The sequence below is a fragment of the Leuresthes tenuis genome, unplaced genomic scaffold (genome assembly GCF_036924035.1).
Source record: "Leuresthes tenuis unplaced genomic scaffold, fLeuTen1.0.hap1 SCAF_20, whole genome shotgun sequence".
Lineage (NCBI taxonomy): Eukaryota > Metazoa > Chordata > Actinopteri > Atheriniformes > Atherinopsidae > Leuresthes > Leuresthes tenuis.
In genome coordinates this window covers 32355009-32377176 of record NW_027325374.1, presented here as the reverse complement: position 1 = coordinate 32377176, position 22168 = coordinate 32355009, and the positions used below count along the sequence as shown (strand labels likewise).

The 22168-nt window shown below is 38.6% G+C and overlaps 1 protein-coding gene across 7 annotated transcripts in view; it reads right to left on the bottom strand.

Annotated features, from left to right (window-relative positions):
• The window catches only part of exoc6 (exocyst complex component 6), a 93329-nt gene that overhangs the window by 15463 nt on the left and 55698 nt on the right, over window positions 1-22168 (bottom strand). For 2 of the 7 annotated variants that reach the window (XM_072373450.1, XM_072373452.1), the window contains exons 6-20: window positions 21765-21818; window positions 21153-21303; window positions 20912-21070; window positions 17588-17656; window positions 16722-16805; window positions 14131-14177; window positions 13915-14035; window positions 6231-6302; window positions 6035-6132; window positions 5175-5280; window positions 4928-5037; window positions 4501-4612; window positions 4278-4412; window positions 3843-4022; window positions 245-386 (exon numbers count right to left, since the gene is read on the bottom strand). In XM_072373450.1, the coding sequence (XP_072229551.1) occupies window positions 245-386; window positions 3843-4022; window positions 4278-4412; window positions 4501-4612; window positions 4928-5037; window positions 5175-5280; window positions 6035-6132; window positions 6231-6302; window positions 13915-14035; window positions 14131-14177; window positions 16722-16805; window positions 17588-17656; window positions 20912-21070; window positions 21153-21303; window positions 21765-21818 (1640 nt within the window). Of the gene's footprint in view, window positions 1-244; window positions 387-3086; window positions 3117-3842; window positions 4023-4277; window positions 4413-4500; window positions 4613-4927; window positions 5041-5174; window positions 5281-6034; window positions 6133-6230; window positions 6303-13914; window positions 14036-14130; window positions 14178-16721; window positions 16806-17587; window positions 17657-20911; window positions 21071-21152; window positions 21304-21764; window positions 21819-22168 lie in introns of all 7 variants that reach the window. The other 5 variants (XM_072373447.1, XM_072373448.1, XM_072373453.1 and 2 more) reach the window with 5 other exon arrangements.

Here is a 22168-nt window from a genome sequence, read left to right as displayed (position 1 = left end):
AAGCTGCTGGTGACTTAAATTAGATCTCTGTTCAAAGACAAATCTGTTTTATATAGAAACAATGTGCTCCTGCTCTGCTCGTCAGAGGAAGCCTAAAAAATCTGCATTTGACAGTAAATATTTTTAATGGAAAATGTGTGTCTATCCACATTTTCACATTGGTTATATCATAAATATGTTACAACTGTGATGAGGGGAAATGTTTTTAAAAGAAAAGAAATGAATAAAGAATGTTTATACTCACATTCACACTGAATGACATCTAAGTTGAATTGCTGAATGGCGCCCATACTGATCTGTTTGAGTTCTGTGTCCAGCAGCATCTGCATTAGTGATGTGGAAAGATGCTTACAGGCTGACATACAAGCTGTCTGGGCCACTTTTCCCTGCACATAGAGAGAAGGGGAGGAGGGAAGTTAACAGAGAAATCAAGTAAGGAGGGACAGATGGAAAAATTTGAATGGGGACAAGATAATGAGGATGAGAAGGAAATGAAAGATTGGGAAGGAGAGAACAATAACTGAAAGAGTAAAAAGATTGCAGAGAAAGACGTGTGGTATGGGAGGACATAAATAAAGGATACAAGTAAAATAAAAAATTCCTAAGAATACAAGGATGGTATGAAGATATAATAAATAAATAGAAAAAAGGAAGAATAACGAGATAATTAAATGTCAGCTTTTTCTCTCAGCTAACTTTCTGGGGAAGCAGCATGTTTCTGGGGAAACATGTAAACAAAAATACAATAAATATAAGTCATAGCAATTAGCTACCTTTAGCCAAGGATCCTGTGGGTTGGGAATTGTAGGCTTTCTCAACATATTGATTTTTGGATTTCTTTAGTCTTCTAAAATTCAGCTGTTTTACTGTGTAGTGAAAGTATCATACACATGTACGGACATATGGAAAATCTACGTAGCAACAGCTGTCTATAAAGTTATTCTTTTTTCTTTTCTCTCTATCTGTAGGTGTTTCACTTAGCAGGAAGGCTGGTAGTTAAATAAAGTTCTAGTGTGTCACTATGGCAATCTAAAACAGAATATTCATCATAATGTGAAAACCAATACAATGTTGATAAACTGAACACTAAATATAGAGGAAGCATTTTGGATTTTTCGCAGCCACAGTAGTTTGGGACAACCAATTCAATTTGTGATTTACATGCGGGACCTTTAAATATGGGAGTTTAGGTAGATTTTCTACCCTTTTGAAAGTATTTTAGTTACATTATTTCAGTTGGTTTTGTTATATATTTTATTTATTTATTCGTTTTATTTGATTTCTTTGATCCTATTTTAGTTCATTTGAATATATTTATTTATTTAATGTTACATAACCTCATCTCTAGTTTTTTCTCACTTCTAGTGCTTCCTGAGGTCAGTTTTATTTTCAGTTCAGTTTCATATTGTCAGAGAGAGAGAGAGAGAGAGAGAGAGAGAGAGACTGAAACAAAGAGATTTCTGTAAAGCATTTTTAATTGCAAAAACTGTGTGAAAAGTGTAATAAAAATAAAGTTAAACTGATTGATTGATAAACTGTCACAAATTAACACTACAGGTGAAAGTTAACTAGAAAGTCAAACACAGAAAGTTTCACAAAGTTTATACTGTAACACTTGACAGGCCAATTGAGCAACCAGTTGGCCAAGCAGAGGTAATACACTGAAGAACTTTGCTGTTTCTGGTGCTGAAACTGGAACCAGGGTGATTTTTCAGCTGTGAAGGAGCAGCTGTATTTGTACACCTGGTCAATCCGGAGCTGAGAGAATTGTAAACAACAGCGCTTTGAGTGGTCAGTTTGACTAGAAAAGCGCTATACAAGTACAAGTCCATTTACCATTTACCATTTGAAGCCACTCTGCGCAGCCAACTGCAGACAACATAGAAGTCGATGTTGTACCTGACTGGCTCTAATGCTAACCCTTTGTGTGATCACTTGCCTTTATTGGCTGTACAAACAACTACAAAACAAGGCTGTTGCCATAAAACTGTATTCATGTTGATGACATTAAAAACACACAAAAAATAAGTTCAGAGTGCAGAACTGAAAGGCACAAGATGTCAGATGTTCCAATGTTCCACAGATTATGACCATCCTAATGTGTGTTGAGCTTGGACATATTCTCCAAAGGGACTAGATAACACTGAATCTCTAATATTACAATCTTGGCCTGAAGCCATGCACACTCATTACATTCACCAAAAGAAAAAAATCTAAATCAGACCAAGCAAAAACAAGCATGCAACTTGGTAAACGTAGGCAAAAAACTGGGGGGAAAAAAGGAAGTGGAGATTTGAGAGAAAAATATTTTCACACGTGATGATGGTTGCTTTTATGCTGCCTCAAAATTAAATTTCAAAGCATTTTATAGCTACCAATTGGAAGCAATATCAGATATATGTGGAACAATCTGAGCTGCCATAGGCTGCTCTTGGTTGTGTCAGTGCTATTGTTGGTTCTTTACCTTTGCTCTGCTGTGGAAAAGAAAGAAGTCTATGAGGAAAAAGATCTGTATTGTGACAAAGTGTGACTATATGTTAAGATAATTCAGATTTAAGCCCTCTTTACTTTGAAACTGGTTGTTTATGGCCTCTCCTGAATGAAGCTAACTTTCAGACAATCTTCAATCAACGCATAGCGTCATGTCTAAAGTTTATGTGCTGTTCGGAGGTTTTGGTTTTTTTTCTCTCCATTTTTTTGTGCAAGTATAAATGGGCACCAAGTTATCACTTTTGTAAGGAAGATTGTAAGAAGTAAGTGACACTGAGGAAGAAAATGTGTTTCTGTTTCAAAGTCTGTAAAAAAGAACATGTTTCTGGACACCATTAGAGGAACTCCCGATAAAAGACCTGCCCCTTTCTGGCCTTAGCTGTCAATTTATGACCCACATGATGAGAAAGTCTGTTGCCAGCAATGTAAACATTACCATTGTACATGAATGTCATCCCCAGGATAACAACATTTGCCAGCAGAAACACATTCCTAAAGAAGTGCAGCTTCTGCATTCAAACAAAAGCATGCATTTCATGTCCCCACTGCCTGTAGAATGTCAGCAAAATGTTAGAAAATGCAGGCAGAATACTCACCGACATTGATGCATGGTCATTGTTGTTACTCTGAGCAGAGAACCCCAAACCAACCAAAAATGGAAGAGAGGGAGGGAAGGGGGGAAAGGACAGGAAAAAAATGTGGCAACAATAAATGGGCAGGAGGAATTAAATTCAACTGGAGAATATCTTGGATGCTTGACAAGTCAAATTAATCAAGGAATAAAACAAATCAGCTATAGCACTGTTTATTACAAAAGATGTGAATGGGAAGGAAGGACACATTCTAGGAAAAACAACCAAAAAACCAAAAAAAAGCATAATGTAGTCAAGGCTTGGAAAGCAATGGTGAGGGCAGGCAAGTGTTCCACAAAGACTGGACAATGGGACTGAACAGACTATCACACAGCTTTCTGGGCCAAAACACACTTACTGACCAAGTCTTCACACTTTGCTACCACCAAATGTGCCTTGGTTTATTGAGGATCAAAATCTTGCATATGAATAGATCAATGACGTTAAACTTCATATTAACAATGTAAACCAATTATATCCTGAGATAGCCCACATTTTTAGGGATGTGATGAACATACAAAACAGCAGAAAACCCGAGGTTGAGGTAGAATTTCACATTACTATTTATGACAAACAAAATCAACCCACAATCTTAAAAAGAAAAACACGAGCATAAAAAAGAAGGAAAAATTTGTAGAAAGACCAGGGAGACAATGTCAATGTATGGCAGTTCCCAGAGAAAGTTCTATGTGTAATGGATAGTGGGCTGATCAAACTCACCGGAAGGTGTGTGAAGACCTGGAAAGTGGAACGCAGGAAGTTAATAAGGTCCATGAGATATTCTGAGGCACGGCCATCTGACTCAGCCATGCCCCATTCATAGTCTGCCAGCTGGATAAACTCATCAATCTTCTGGTTCAGTTTGGTATAAATCTCTCCCTCTGCAGCATGACGAGCATCCTGAAAATGTTTTTAGATTTAACAGGACAAGTAAAGTTTTAAATACAGTCTAATCAACATTATTGTAGTTGAACATTAAAACATTTAAACGGACTAATGTGGCCCTCAGCACCAGGCCATTAAAACCACTCAGTGGTACCAGTCACTGGTAATCATCTCCTGAGCATCAAGTCATGCGCCTTTGAGCCTAGTTTTGTTTTTGTTTTTTTAAAAAGAAGACACAAAATGACAGATTATATATGTTATATATGTTACCTTGAATGTGGACAAGCCATAGAGTCTTGTGGTGTGAACTGTTTCTGGGGAGACACTGGTGATGTTTGTTATAAACTCCTCCAGATATCTGCAGGCCTGCTCCAAGTGGGTGGTGTTAATGATAATCTGCACCAGCTACAAAAGGAAAGTTAGTTTTACATAAAATGGTGAAGTGCTTTGTCACGACATGTTTGAGATTAGTTTGAGCATGATTTGCTCCCACCTCTGTCAGTCCTATGTGAGGTTTCTTGATGAGGTTTTGCAGACAGCTGCTGAGAGTTCTTGTCAGCAGCAGATTGGTTGATTTTCTCAACATGTCGTCAATTTCTGTTGAACTGGATACACAAACCAAGTTCAGATTCAATGTTTTCACAAAAAAAAGTATGGGAATGTAAGCTGTGAAGATATCTCCTAGGGTGCAGCCTAACTGCGAGTTGACATAGGCTACACAAACACTGATACAGTTCTCCACCCACACAGGTGTTTCAGAAAGAAATCTAAATGGTCATGGCATGCTACATAGATCGGGGCTCACTGAAAACCCTAGTCACCAACATATTAATGGAGACATGCAATGATCAAAGGTTATAAATTTCAAAATGAACTGCATTAGTGTGGACATGAATAAGACTAAATTATTAGTAACCTACCTACGGTGTAGGGACTCAGAGAACTTGAGGCTAGCATAAATGAACTCTTTGACCTGTGAGTAGATCTGAGGGACAGACTGGGACATGGGCAGCTTCTTAGGAAAGTCCTGCTGGTTACATAAATACATACACACAAAACACAGCAAACAACAGTATTAAATAACAGTCTTGTATTATAATGCTGCTGAGAATGTAAATGTCCACATATACAAATAGATTATGAGACAATGGTATTTGTATTTGGTACCTTTTCTACCTCAGCATCGTGGAAGGGAAAGCGGCTAACCACTAGCTTATACTCCTCCTCCGTTTCAACGGGGATGGGACTGTAGTTGTCCAACTCAAAGATCTCCCTGTGGAAAACAACATCCTTCATTGTACACGCACACTTTTTGTTTTTAGTAAAACAGGGAAGCTATGTATTAAAGCCTTTATCATAGTTGTAGTACCTTTAACACAAATTTGCAAAGTGCTGTTTGCTCAGATAATCATGACAAGTAAAATATATTCTGAAATAATATACACTAAGGTCAAAATCATCATAAAACAATCTGTCACACAATGAGAGAGAATTATGATTAAAACAATGCATTTTAAAGCTGCTGTGTAAAGGAAGAGCAAAAGGAACAAAAAAAACAACAGAAGCGGACACACGGACCGACATTAGCTACAGCTTTTAAAAGAATGTAGAAGGTATCCCTCATGCTTTTATCCGAAGCCAACTTTAAGTGGTGTAAAGTGTACAAGGTTTGAGTTTCAGGTTGGAATAATTCCCTTCTTCTGTCCCCTCCATCAGCTTCTGTGTCCGATTCTCCAAACTAACTGCTCTATGTTGCAGGTAAGTAACTGAAAAGAATAAAACTAAACTGGAATATCCCTTTATGGGTAAAAACTTTAGCAGCACATGTGGTGTTAAGAAAAACTGCAGAGTTTAAATTTTGACAGGACATTTTACAAAACTGTTCTAAATACAGCTAAGTACTAGCAGACTTTTAGTAATTTACTACTGTATTTTTCTTTTTGCTGTTAGTTTGTGTCTTTAAGACTAGTCTACCTCTGTCAGCAGAGATACAAATTCAGTCACAGTGTCACATCAGGAAATCCCACCTGAAAACCAGTGCCCATTTCTTCAGCAGAGTTTCATTGTACTGGTCTCTGACCTCAAATAGCAAGTCAAAGAGTCTGTTCACTGGGAATCCATAACCCTGTACACACACATACATAGAAAATAGTATGTATTAATGACAGTTGTTCTGCACACTTCCGTCCACAATCTGTTGAAGTAGCATCAATCTGAACAAACCTGTAATGTGTCAGCAAAGATAACGATAAGATTTTTCAGCTCCAAAACCAGGTCTGGGTCATCACAGTATGACTGGAGATGAAATACCAAATAATTAACAAAAACAAACAGCAGTGAAAATCTGCATAAGCAAAGAAATACTACGGTTGCTGACTAAGTGGCTCCCATCCAGAGTGCTGTAACTGAAAGTTGGGTAGTGCTACGTGAATGAGCTCTTTGACTATCAAAAACTTTCAAAATGTGGACATATTTCTTTACATTGAATCAGGTGACAGAATAAGTCTTTACAGGCAAAGTTCTTAACACCTTAAAGGCTCAAAATGTAGAAGTCTAAAAATCTCACCACTTTCCATCAGTGGGACAACAATTGGGCATACTGATCTCATGTCTAAATGACTCCAAAGGTGCTTTTCTGGAATATTTTGCAACAGCAATCTGACGAAGTCAAACTTAAGGAAATATCTACAGGGATTACTGTAGGTCAGGAGATAAAATGGATAAAATCGTTTTTAAACTGGAAGGTTTTAACTCCAGCGTTCAGAGGATTCTCAAACTTTCTTCTCTGAGAGTTAACTATGATAATAGGCTGCAGTCCCTTTTTCTCAGTGCCTGAACCAAATGAATCACGAATGCAACTTGAAAGGTGTTTGAGCCTCAGCTGAAGCTTCTGCTGTCAGTCTGAGCATATATCAATATTTCCAACTGCTCCCATTCACAGCTATTCAATAGGTTGAGCACAATACTGCATTTTTGTTAAATCGATATGAATTGTTCTGGCAAAACAACAAGCAGTGACCGTGTAGAGATGATGACTTCAGGCAGAGTAAAAGATTACAATTTTATACTGAAATGCAATTAAACCCTCAGATTTATAACACTGGCTGTTCAATTCGTTTTACTAAACTACTGCTTGCTTGGCACATTAAAGTAAGCTGTCATGGCATGATATTGTGATAAAAATTAAGTATATCACACTGCAACCTGCGGGAGCCTCTAGATGAAGCCATCAGACCTTGTGATATATCTTGCATCAGAGAAGTTTTTTAAAAGATAATATTCTATTTGATGGAGGACCAATGTAAACAAACTTAAACTGCATTTTCTGATAGTTTTGTTCAGAACTGTGTTATTAACGTGACTTTTAAGGGCAGAGTTTTTGTACTGAAACCCACTCAAATTTAACTACCCAAAATGTTCATTAAGGCAAAAAAAGTTTTGAATTGCATTATGAAAAATCTCCCATATATTTCCAGTAAAAATTCTCTATTTAAAACCAAATAATCAAAATGTTTTATAAGTCTATCTGTAATCTGTTCATAAAGCTTCAACACATGGAAGTGTTTTTCAGGGGTGGCAAGAAAATAGAACAAGTAGAACATCACCTTTATCAACAGAGCAGAACCAATCTGATCAATAGAAATGTTTCCCTTTTGTAAATCATGATTCTCCTCAGGGTAGCTGAGCAGTTTAGCAAATCATTGCATGTTATGTTGTGTGTTGTCATGACACAACACTGTATAAATCATTTGAGCTATAGCTGGTAAAATAACTTTTTTATCAGTTAAATAACTGTCAAATTCTCTCAAAATGTCAGCAGTCTAAATATTCCAACTTCAATTACTATGGTCAACTCTGATGATTAATAAATGTGGAATTCAAAACATAGGATTATATTCCTCTAAAAAAAACTCTTCTTTTAAATGACCTTGTGTCTCATCATAAAATAGAGCTATACTGCTCAACAGAAACCTGGTAATATTATGACAAATATGTCACAGAGTGACTCCACAGGACTTTCCCATATCAACTTTCTATAAGAAAGTTGATATGGGAAAGTCAGTCTATTCTTTAAACTTTCTTTTGTGCAGTACTGGGAGAGAAGAAGGAGTGGCAGCTATTCAACCATTTAAACAAATTTAATTAAAAAAAAAACAAGCAACAGTTATAGATCTTTTGAATGCCTCACAGTCAATCTCTCTGCCCCACATTGCAAGTCTCAAATCCACTACTGTTTTGTTGTATTGTATCGTCGACCCATTTTGTTGGACTTCTCTGAATTGTTTTCATCCAAATCTGTGCTGTATGCTGATTTTCTGTATCTCTGTGCTGAGATCAATTCTCAAATCTTGGGAAGTAATAACCTGGAAAAGATATTGTTCTTGGGATCATTTACAACTGCAAATCCTAAAGTAAAAATATAAAGAGATTTTGAAAGTAAGACACTAATAAGGAAGGTGGCTGCGCCATGGAAAATGATTGGGGAAGGGGGGAATGCTGTTCTGATGAGTGAGCGTGGCTAGAAGATGTCTGTGGGACACTGAATCTAGGCAGGCAGAGGCAGGCAATCTTTTCTCTGCAGTCTTGCTCAAAGGGTTCAAAGGGTCCTCTGTCATGGTCATCACATCCTCCAGCAATGGGGGATGGTAGAATCTAACCCACTCCGATTCCCCAGCCAGGGTCTTGCTCAACCTTTGGTTAATTCATCTTACCATGCTTGTCTGCTTTCACCAAAACCAGAGAAGCATGGTAAGCAGCTAAAAGTGTTTGCAGTCCGAGCAGCTCTGCCCTTTCATGTTGTGGTACAGGTGGTGCAAAAGATTGGCCCAGATATACATTTAGGCTGCAAAGAGGTTACCTCCTAAGCAATGCTCTCCAATCCACCATAACCTATTTCAACTGTTGGGTAGAAATTAAAACTGTACATGGTGATGTTCAAAATCATCCTAATGTGTGGAAATGATCCATATATCCACTTTCTGTAGCCACTTTATCCATTTTACAGTTGCAGGGGGGGCTGAAGCCTATCCAAAATGCCATTGGGCGAGGGGCAGGGTACACCGTGGACTAGTTGCCAACCTATACGGATACAAACAATTATTCATGGAGACTGTATTCTCCAGTTTTGGGTCCCAAACCGCCGTCGGGGGATGGTTTTTCAGTTCAATCAGGCCATTTTGCCCGATCACACAGTAATCACTTTGTGTTTATTCTGAGAGATTACAGAATGTGATACAGCAACTCTTCAAGAGCATTTCACTAATTCAGGTCATCTCCCCGTTCATAATCCTGAATGAGATTTATGACCGACTTGGGCTCTTCATTCAAGTCTTAAAACACTTACAGACCCCTATAAATTACAACACATAAAGGTATTGAGCATCTACCATCTACCTACAGTCGGGCTGGTGGAGCAGCTGAATGAGACTATGAAGTTTATGATTTCAAACTTTATTCATGTGTATCAACTAATCTAGGATAAATGGCTAGACCCTTTTTTTGTTGAGGTGGCAGAGTTTTCTCAAGTCTTCATGTGATTTTCTTCCTTTGAGCTAATGTTTGCCAGAAAACTATGCAGTGTCTTAAACATTTTTGAATAATGTTGCATTTTTAATAAAGTCCAAGCCTGAAATAAATTAAATACATCCCATCTTGGACCTGCACTTGCTTGGACATTTGTTATGGGAGAATTTGCTCCAGGCTCAAGAGCCTAAAGAACGCCTGTAGAGATGGACACACCTAAAACAATTATTGCTGGGAGAAAAGGTGCTGTATTTATCCCTTCTTCAACATTCAATTTCTTTGCCAAGTGTCTAGGATTTTTTTGTGGTCACAAGGCGAGTAGAGTAATATTGACCATGAGGCTGTTCTGACAGAGATGGAACAACTTCAGCCTCTCTCACATATCGGTTACACCGTAAAGGCAAAAAAAAGAGACATGTTTGTTAACTCCTCCTCATAATTGAAACATCCCAAACAGAGCTAGCTCAGCTTCACATCACTGTCTGCTTACAAACATCAATCTGGTGTCACAGAATCAGCTGAATAATGACAGCACAGTCTGATAGAGTGGCGAGTTCTTGGATGCTGGCATGATGTGTGTAAACACAAGCAAGGTGGGCCTGCTTTACCTTAGTTACAACTTTACTTGCCCGCTCAGAGGTGTATCAACTGCAAATCAACTTCAACCCCGACTCTATACTTTGGCACATGACACAATGTGCAATGATGGGGAATCTATGTAAAAGAGGATACAGATTTGCCACCTCAACCTCCTGTAAGCCTGGTGAAGGTGTGTATGTCTCTCTCTTGAGCAAGATGAAAGAGCTTGAGCCAAAAATGACAATGCTACCCAATCTGTTTAGCTTATTTGTGTCTCTCTCCAAAAAAAGCATGTGCTGCCAAATTGCTGAATAATTTCCCTAATGGGTATTCTTCCCCCTTCGGGGTTCAACAAGTCTTATTTAATTTCATGTTGAGACTCTTCTGATGCATTGTGGATTGCAGAAAGATGCATGAAATCTCACTGTTTGCTGCTTATCCCATGTCCCAGGTCCTTAAGCTCCTGAACCAGCTAGAGACCGCTTGCTTTTCCGTAATACTGGATTTGATCAAAGGCCACTGGCAGATTCTCTTATCTCCAGACTCAATGTAAAAAATGACCTTCTCCACTCTTTTGGGGCCCCAGCCACCTTCTCACACATCATGCACAAATGGACAGAGAGAGGTACAGTATTTGGAGTCACATTAGGGCTGTGGGCGTCTTTTAAAAATACTTTCTATCCTGTTATCACTGTTGATTCCATGAGGTTGCCTTGCATGAGTGAGCACACACTGATTAAGATTAAGATCAGATTTATTGTCATGTAGATACAGGGAAATACAAAAAAATTCTCCTCCGAATTCAACCCATCCAGGCTGGCACCTGTTGAACATACATTTGCACAGGTTCACACACTCGTAGAGACTGATGCTATACACTGGAGCGGTGTGGCACTGCGTCATCTCTGTTTGGTATGTGTGAATTACTAGAGGAACAGGAGAGGCTGAGCGTCTATTTTGCACCAATATGGTGTGACCAGTGTGTGTGAAAGGGTATTTCCTCCATCCAGTTTAATTAGGGGTCTAGCAGCGAAGCTGCAGAACCCTATTGTTTTAGTAGCTTTTCTTATTATTCTTCTACTTTGCGCTGCGATTGAAGTCTATGGCAGCCTCATTAACGCTATGGTAAAAAGTTGTGAAATTTTGCCCATATTTTTAGGACATTCCCATTAGCAAACTCAACAAATTTCGTGCCCAAAATCCCAACTCTCTAGCGCCACCAACATGTCAAAGTTTGAAGTACATTCAGCTAAATAACTTTTGACTCGTTGGTCCAAATTTCAAAAACAAGGTATCGTTGGAATCCTTGGATTATGACGTCATTTTCCGTCTGACTAGATTTTCCGCCATCTTGGATTTTGTTGAAAACCTTCAAAAGGATTCTTCGTTCACACATTTTGACCGATTCTCATGAAAATTGGCACAGAGTATCTTTGGACCAATCTGCACAAAAGTTAGGAAGCGGATTTTTCAATTTCGACTTTGTTCACCCACTATAACCAATCAAAGTTAGCGGCGACGACGCCAAAAAGGACGTGAGGCCATATCTCAGCAACCGGTTGGTCTTATGACATCAAACTTATGACACAGACTCATGACTGCTACTTTAAGAGGCCCAAGAATTTTGGTGACCTTTGACCTTTAGGTGGCGCTATATTTAGCAAAAATGCATTTTTGCTCATATCTTTGGACCCGATTGTTCAAATTTCACAAATGAGGTACCGTTGTAATCCCTGGATATATCCGAGGTCAACGAACCCTATGACGTCATTCGCGTCATCTTGGATTTTCCGCCATTTTGAATTATGTTAAAAACCTTCAAAACGCATTACAGGTCACCCAGATTGTCTGATTTCCACGGGACTTGACATATAGAATCTTCAGACCATGCCCCACAAGAGCTATCATGTGGAATTTTTATATTCGCTTCCATTTGCCCGTAGCAGCCAATCAAACTCAGCGATGACGCGCCAAACAGGACGTGAGGCCATGTCTCAGCAACTATTTGATTTTTTGACATCAAACTTATAACACAGACTCATGACCAAGTCTGTAAGAGGCCCAAGAAGTCTGGTGAACGTCCACCCAGAGGGGGCGCTATAAGTAGAAAAACTGCATTTTGCTCATAGCTGTGGAGCCGTTGTTTCAAATTGGACAAATGAGGTACCGTTGGAATCCCTGGATGAAGACGAGTTCATCTCAAACACCAAACTTGGTCTATGGACTCATGATGCCCTCCTGAGCAGCCGCAGGCTTACCTGCTGTTCTGCTAGACCCCGCCATCGCTGCTTGCAGCTATATTTACAATTGTTTTTGCAGCTATCAAACTTTGCAGATGGCCGTGTGAGACCTGAAAATAACATCCCTCAGGTTGAGCACTTATGAATATGGTTTAGCTATAAAGTTAGACAGTTTTTTGTTGTGGGAGAAATATCATTCAAGCATTTAACGTCATTCAAAAACAGCCAGTTAGCATGTCATTTGCGATACGATTTCCATCACCTCATACAAATATCTGGGTATTTAGATCTAAATATGACAGCTTTTCCTCAGTTCTTCCTAATTTCGTCACCCTTACGTTGATTGTGGTTCAGAACACACACCCCTTAGCACATGAAAGCTGGGGTAGGATGTTGTACAAAGTGGGATGTACTGTTATTACACTTGCTCTTTGCTTTGTTTACATTTTTTTTACACTTGCATTCTGTGCAGTTTGTGCTACATTCAATCTTGTATGAAAAGTGCTTTAACAATAAAGTCTGACTGATTGATTGATAACATACTAGCAAATATTGCAATTTTCATTTCCTTTCATGTCCTGATCAAGCCAGTTATATAATTCTTCGTGAATTCTTGCTTTTCATTGCACCCTCAGTACAAATAATGGAGGCAATCTAAGGTGATGTTATTTAATTCATTTTTTCTATTATCGATTGCAAGTTCCAGGGACAACCCAGTTTAGCCCCTTAACACTGACACAAGGATTCAGTCAGATACAGACGTTTGTAAATCAACCGTGAGATTGAAAATAGCCTCACACACACACGCACTCACTCACACACACACACCAACAATCATGTGGACATTAGACTTGACATAAGCACATCATATTAAAAGTCTACATTTATATCTATGATCTGGTTAGTCCTATAATTAACATGACCTTTAAGTCATTCAGTAGTACGACTAGAACTTGAGTTTTTTTAAATTTAACAAACAATTAAATTGTCAATGGATATGTAGAGAAAATTCTGGTAATCAAAATACTGGAAGAACTAAAAAGAAAATCCATAGTCTTTTATTTCCTTTTTCTAAATAAAAAATGGGACAAAAAAACATTTTGACCATGTAGCATGAAGTTGCTTGTACTGTGGCGCAGCAGAGGGACCGCAGGCCAAAAGGGAGACTGCAGCCTTTGTTAGTGTCCTTGCTCCATGCTGTGTAGTCTATTCTTTAAACTGTTAGCATAATCCTCTGGGTCATTTACAACTGACTGGAGCTCAGCGGTCAGGAATATGGCTTCTTAATCTGCTGTTATTGTTAAAATCTGTCTCTCATTAGGGCCCAACGACCTCGTCTTTTTTTTAATTCGTATTTGGGGTTTGACCTCTTCTCTTGGGGGTGACATAATTCATGTGTCTGTAAGTAAACAAGCATCCACAGTGTTGTGTGTGTGTTTAACTGCCACTGAATAAGGGTTCTTCTGAGATTCTCTACTAACTTCCAACAGTCTGCTTCTTATTCACTATCTTCTGCCTGTTGGCCATGTGTTCATGCATATCTGTGACTGGGTGTGTTAGCCTACGGAATGTGTTCGGAGCACAGCGATGATCTTGGATAAGGCCATGTTCCACAGTTCATCGGTGAAAACTCTGGTCACCAGGCCTCTTGTGGCATGGAGGATATGGTCTTCCACAACAAAGAACCTGTGGACAAACCACAAAAAAAATCCATGAAACTTGATAATTTAAAAAACAAATATGTCAGACAAAGATGAAATCATATAAGGGGAACATCTTACCCTACAATCTGATTGAAGTATCTTCTGTAGCCTTCCACTGTCTCATGCTGAAACGCAGACACATCCAGATACAGCCATGTTAACATACATGAATACACAAATACATAAAAGTCACCAATGCATATTTTCTTGTGTGTCAACATAGTTTCTCCATTTTCTTCCCCAATGTGCAAATGTAAAATGCACAGAAGAACTCATAACTAACAAGCAGTACAAATGAAACCCAGCGCACACACAGCCACTGAACCTACAACTTGGCCTTGAGAGGCACATCAAATTAGGAAGAAAGGATGCATTAAGGTAAAGTACTTCGTAAACCTAATGTTTCCTCAAAAACACCAGTGAAACACTTAGTCATAACAAACCATGGCTACTTCTGTGGAAGAATTCAAGCACTACCCCTTCCCACAGCAAGCAAGACTTTATGTCAGGATATTTACAGCAAAGATCAGAATGGACTGACCATGTGAATGTTGCCACTGATCTGTATGTTCACTTTCTTCTTATACTGAGCGATCATTTTACATGTAAATAAAAACCATTTCACTCATTCCAAGGGAATTTATAATATTGCAGTACTTATTATTATTAAAGATATGCCATTATTATAAATATACTACAAAGTGAAATATAAATCAGCTAACAAACATGTAGAACGTTGAGGTGCAGCAAAGAGGAAGATGTGGTAGAAATCTTCAGAGGTCATCATCAGAGGGTTGGGGTGTTGTTTCTGTAGCTTAGCAACAACTTAGCTGATGAGCGCAAATGCAGCATTGGCAGGCAACACAGGTGATCTCTCTGTAGATAACATAGACAGGAACTCACAGCCAACAGTTCAACATCTGTGGTGCAGAGACGCTCCTTCTTAGTGACATGTCCAGGATTACGCCATCTGTTGTTAACCAGCTCTGTAATCCTCCTTTACTGTTACCACTCTGTCTGCAGTCTCTGTCTGTTCCTTGATGAAAATATAATATTGCCTTCCTGATATTCCTGCTGTGTCCTCATCAGGGGTCCGAGTTTCTCCATTTTATCTGCCAGTAATCTCACACTTCCCATGATGATCAAGTGAGGAAATCATTAAACCCTGTTTCACCTATTTCTCCATTTTATTCCTCTTTTGCATCCATGATGTATTCTCTTAAACTCATCTTGATTTGGAGTCTTATTCAAGCATTACTTGGGCTTTGGAAAGCTCGGTTAGCTGCTCGAACTTCCCTGTTGCCATGGTTATGCATTATAACAGGTGTAAACAATTGCCAGAGTTACAGCAGAAGTCCTTCCAGCAGCACAGCATCCAAACCAGCACAGAACACCGTTTCAGAAATCTGTGATTTCACAGGAAAAAGCTCAGTGGAAAATCTCAAGAAGATGTAAGAAACCACACGATATGTTCAGAGCTGCCTGCCTCTAAGGCCATTCTGGAATAAAACTAAATAAAAAGAATAAAAGGCAATTTTTGACTTTTTTGAGAGGGATTTTCAAAAATGTGTTTTTCAAAGCAGATGGATGTATGTGCAAAAAACGTAATAGTGCATATGCTAACAAGATTACACTGTACCACTGAAAGTTTACATAACAGATTTCATAATAAGAAGATTAAGCTTTTTACAATAAATAACAAAAAACAAAAAAAAGCTAAAACAACAGCTGTACTGGACAGTCTTTAGCATTGTAAACTTTGTTATACTCCATCACAAAAGAGATGTTTTTCCATTTTGACTTCTTTCTTTTCCACAGCAGAACCAAGCTAAAATACAAAAAACAGCCCCAATACAACCAAGAGCAGACTATCCTACTTTATTTATGATACTGCTCCCAGGTGGCAGCAAAATGCTATAACATGCAGATGTTCATTAGTGAAGCTCAAATGCAGAAACGCTGCAGAAGTATGTTCAAAACTGTACTCACATAAGCCACAAACAATCACGCCACATTCAGAATGACTGTTGCAAAATTATTAGCTGATTGGATCATTTTTCAACTGTGCAGCTGTACAGGTATAATGAAGTAATCATGAGTACACATATTGTTTAAGTTATCGTTAAATGGTTCAACCTTGGTGATTATTGTGATAGGATGTCAATAATCAAAGGCTGTCCTAGTGGAAGTCAGTTTAGCACGACCATTATCCATTAAGTATTTTTTGATACTTTCTAATTTCCCTTTAGTGAACTGCAAATACAGGGACAGAACGAGGACAAAGCAAAATAATAGGACAAAACTGATAACTGGCTTTTTTCCCCAAGGGTTTTTAGGCTCTAGTTGACTTTATTCAGTAGTGGAGAGATAAGAACAAAAGGGCCAGCTATGAAGAGGACATTCAACATCTCTGCATGGGCAGCTTACTTGATCGGGTTAGTCACTCAAAGCTCTGTTCACTGCTGGCTAATTCACTTATTCACTAACTGTTCATTGAAGTTTGATAAGTCTCCAGGTCAAATGCTTTATCACACAAAACATTTAATCTAGTATAAGTGAGTTAAATTCAGGAAAGTTTATGCTCTGTATATGCTACTAATTATTAAGTTTGGTACTCTAAACTTGATTGATATGCATTGACATGTATATTTAATGAACGTGTTGCTCACCATGTTAGCCTGCGGCTGCAATACTAATCGCGCCTGTTTTTTCCTCTGTTTCCTGTAGTAGTTCTCAAATGTTTCTCGGTCACCCTGCAGACACAAAGAAATACAGAAAAAGACTTCTCAGGCTATATTCAAGGCTATTATTATGCTTTTTCAAGTCAGAATCAAAACCCTGCAAAAAGAAATTAAGTAAAAGGAACCTTCTCCTAATGTACACTGGAAAATACTGTAAGTTTATTTTACAAAATCATTTTTGTTGGAAGTGAATCTTCTCTTTTTTACTTTTCAAGCTGCACTGCCAAAACATGCACCCCACAAAAATGATGAGACCAAAGTTGTTCACTCATTCCAATGCAATGTTCTGCTAGTCATTCGGCAATGCAGGAGGAGAAATACAAAATGATAGACAAGGGGTTTTAATGTTGTGGTAAACTAGTTTGTAGTGCTATTGCATCAGCATCAATGAGGCCAACTGCTCAATATCTGCTGAGCAGAGAAAAGGGCTTTTCAGTACAAAAACGTTATGCATTAATATGCAGATACCGTTGAGAGGCTTAACAGCAGACAAAATGCATGCAATGCACAGAAGAACAGCAGTGGGCAGCTTCAGACACTGTTGGCACACCTTTTTCAGATACTAATTTTAAGTTTTCTTGGAGAATAATTTTCATACATGAAAGTTAGAAGAGCCTTTTCTGGGTTTTCTTGTTTCAATCAAGAGACAGTCTGGTTTTCGAGCACCGTATATGCAGAAATTGTGACCTTTACATGACAAAATTCTCACACAGACTATCAGGCCATTTATTGTACTGAAATGTATTACATTACTTGCTATGACATGAATCTATTTGTAAATGACAAACACTCACCAGCACCGTGTAAATGTGAAGACACCGATAGACAGGTGAGAAGTCCACCAGGTCCTGAGCTGTAAGAATCTGTCAGAAACAACACGAGTAAACGGGATTATTGCTAAACAGTCAGTATTTTCTACATTTGTTATGCAGGGTTATTTAACAAAATACTGCCTGATAAAAACAAGTAGAAAACTGCGAAAAACATTCATCCATCTATTTATTCTATGAACATAATACCATCTGACTTTTTAAAAACTATTTTTACCCCAGCAGAAAGTGATCTCCTACAAATAGTTAACAGCTCACTGGCATCAGGCATTTTTCCCAAGTCACTAAAGACAGCTGCCATTAAGCCACTCCTAAAGAAGAGCACTCTAGACGCCTTTGTGATGAACAACTACAGACCTGTCTCTAACCTCTCTTTTATGTCTAAGATTATTGAGAAAGTTATATTTAACCCGCTCAACGACTTTCTGAATGAAAGTGGAAGTCTCGATAACTTTCAATCAGGCTTCCGACGTCATCACAGCACTGAAACAGCTCTGGTTAGAGTGTTAAACGACATCAGGTTGAATACTGATTCTGGTTATGTTTCAGTTCTGGTTCTGTTGGATCTCAGCGCTGTGTTTGATACTGTAGATCACAGAATCCTGTTGCACAGGCTGGACAACTGGGTTGGACTTTCTGGAGCGGTCCTTAACTGGTTCAGGTCCTACTTAGAAGGCTGGAGTTATTTTGTTTCAACTGGCAGCTATGAATCTGAGCGAGTGGCCATGACTTGTGGAGTCCCCCAGGGGTCAGTTTTTGGACCTCTTCTGTTTAACTTGTATATGCTCCCTTTGGGTCAGATATTGCAGAACTTTAATATCAATTATCACAGTTATGCAGATGATACACAGCTTTATGTGTCTCTGTCACCAGACGACTGCAGCCCAGCAGACGTACTGTGTCAGTGTCTGCAGGAAATAAACTCCTGGATGAGAGAGAATTTTCTACAATTAAATTAAGACAAAACTGAGATCATTCTGTTTGGGAGCAAAGAGAAGAGGGTCAGCTTTGGTAAATATCTTGAGACTCGGGCCCTTACAATCACTGACCAAGTTCCTAACCTTGGAGTGTTGATAGACTCAGATCCGACTTTCAGCAGCCACATCAAAGCTGTCACCAAGGCAGCTTTTTACCAACTCAGAAACATCAACAGAATTAAAGGTTTTCTCTCCCAAAAAGACCAGGAGAAACTCATCCATGCATTCATCGCCGGTAGACTTGATTACTGTAATGGTCTTTTAACTGGACTTTCCAAAAAGAGCATTAAACATCTGCAGCTCATCCAGAACGCTGCTGCTGGAGTTTTAACCAGGACTAAGAGATCTGAACGCGTCACACCAGTTTTAAAATCTTTACACTGGCTTCCAGTCAGTCACAGAATAGATTTTAAAAGCCTACTGATGGTTTATAAATCCCAGAATGGTTTAGGCCCAAAATACATCTGTGATATGTTCAGAGAATATAAACCCAGCAGAGCTTTTAGATCCAAGGACTCAGGTCAGCTGGTCCAGATGCTGAAAACATGTGGAACAAACTGCCACAGGAGATTAAACTGTCACAAAATGTAGACATTTTTAAATCCAGGTTAAAAACATTTCTTTTCTCATGTGTCTATGCAAGAAATCTTCAAGGTATCGTTTAATTTATCTAGACTGTTGCTTGTTTTTATTCATTTTGATTATTTTATTTCTTTCTCATTATATTCTTTTACATATTTTTAATGCTTCTTCCACTCCCCGCTGCAATGCTTTTATTTCACGTAAAGCACTTTGAATTGATTTGTACATGAAATGTGCTATACGAATAAACTTGACTTGACTATTTTCTATCCTGTTCAGATCACATGGCTTTACTGAAACGACAGCACTCCTGCCAAAACAAGTCGATAATAGCCTTTTCCACTGTGTGTAGTAGGAGCTTTATCACCAGTGCTCTGAGGGTTAAAACCTATCGGTCCAGTATACCACCACCTCTCAGTAGACAGGCATATCAGTATAACAACATAAGTCATGGCATCACACGCCATCCGACAGGCTGCGACTCTCTTAGTTACGGCTGGACTGTAGAGGTCAACCCCACTAAGCGAGACAGAGAATAAGCTTACAGCTGTCCTGACAACAGGTTAAAAAAACTTTCAGGGCCTCTATGTGAGATGTTAAGTTCAGTAAACATCTATTTCTGTCAAGAAAGAATCAATGAGCTGTGCTCCAGCCGCAGAGTCCTCAATGAAAACTTGTGTGTACAGACACCCTAGTGCTGTGTTCCCACTGTTGCCTCGCCAAGCTGGACTCAAATTAAAACCAGTGTTTACTGCAGTCATTTGAAGCAGAACTGAATTTCAATTAAACACTTTTACATTGTTCTACGGAACCAGATGGCAGGTTTTTGACCAGTTTAAAAAGAGATTGAGAAACAGACAACCACACACAAAAGCTCTGACCAATTTTGAATCCTCAGTGGATCTAACATGTCTTTAACTTGTGGGAGGAAACCCCTTCAGGTAAAAGGAAATTATCAGGACTGGGTGATGCGGCAAAAAATATTATCACAATATTATTTTCTATATCGACTGATCTTGATATAGAGTGTACTTTCAAAATAGCACTAATAATGACCACAACATAAAACAAACGTAGATAAACTTTATAACAGAGTTCATTAACCAAAGTTATCATGAAAGGTTTTCTCCCCTTGTAATTAAATAAAAAAGAATGACTGTAAAATCACAAAATTCAATCATGCCTTTTGCATGATTTGCATGTTTGGGGGGGTGCACAGATTATGAGATGATGCTTTTCTATTCTCCTGCTTTGTGTGCCTGCTCATTCTCTCCTACGTTTCTGCTCGTCCGTAAGTCTTTGTATTTATTTATTTTCTTGGTTTAACAACCAACTTCGAGTTGTATTACCATGAACCAGTGTTCTGAAGGATACGCAGGTGACTCTGTGATGGACCTGACTGAAAATGTTTCCTACTGATTACCCAGATTGACAAAGTATGCATTCAAGTCCACACACAATGGCCCTTGCTGACCAGTGCATTAGAACCCAGTACCTTACCATAAGCCCACAGTACTAAGCACACCAACATCTTTCCACCTATAAATGACTCAAGTTTTCATCATATAAATCATCATAACACTAATATAACTGTTCTTTTTTTAGATAGATATATATATAGCCTACATGTAGGCTGAGGAAAATTTAAAAAACTTAAAAAAGTAAGATAATACATCAATTAGGCATCAACACCTTTGGTCACAGCCAACTGCACATAATATTTCCTCACCTCTTCATCAGCTTCCTCTTCATCTCCAGTGTCATCCATCAGCAGTCCGTTGGGAATGTGAGTATGTGTCCGTCCATTGAGGGAGTACACGGGCTTCATGTAGTGACCCACACTTGCCTGTTTTGCGACTGCACTGTTAAATGTCCTGTGCTGTTGTGCCTGAACACACACACACACACTCTGATTTAATAAATACCTTTTTAGAGCTAGTGGTGACACTGTTGTAAATATAGCCTCATACCTGTCTCATTGCCGTCTCCCCAACCTTATCTGAGTGTTTTCGGATACTTTCCAGGAAGTCCTTAAGATCTGACATAGAAATCTCTTTAATCTCCTCTCTCAGTCTAGGCAGGTTTTCAGCCATGATCTGACAGAACCTGTACTGACTGACCCTGCAGAGGGAACACAGCAGTTTAAAGTGACAGTCCAACCATGCATTACATTTAGATTCAACATTTCAAACATGATTTGAAATTTAAACTTCTTAAATACTAATCCTATTAGAAACATCATACATGGTATATATGTTCTTGGATGAGTAAATTTAAAACTACAAAAGACAGGGCATCACTGCTTCACTAGCAACACAAGTTTGTTTCACTGGGATGAAAGAACTTGGAGTCACTTGGTTCTACAGCAACAAAGGATCAAATGATTATGTACAACATGAATGCTGTCACAATTAGATCATTACAGCCTCAACTCAGTTTCCTCAGCTTTACTATTAGCTGACTGTTCTGATTCTACAGCCATAACTTTACTTTTGTCGTTCAGCCACAACAGCCTGGTTTACAGCACCTATCAACTACTCAAAAGATTTACAGCAGAATGTTCCTTGATGGTGTGATCCTACCTTGGAATATAAGTCTTCTCCAGCTGCTCCATTGTTTTTAGTGCAGCGTAATATCTGTGGAAACAGACAGTACTGCTTCAGTTAGCAAGTAATAACAGCTGTGGTTTACATACAACTATTTCAACTTAATAGCTTTTTTAAATCAGCTTGTAAAAAACAAACAGGCAACCATACCACACAAAATACAACAAAAGAAATGAAGAACCAGATATGACAACATCCCTCGTTAAGGAATCCCCAGAGTACAGCCCTATCAAAAAAGTTGGGAATAAAATGACAACAAAAACAGAAATCAATGAATTTCAAATCCTTTAAAGTCTTTATTGGATCAAAAATAGTACCAGATCTTGAAATGAAATGCTGAAATTGATTTTTTTTTTCCGTTTGATGGAAATTATATGTTA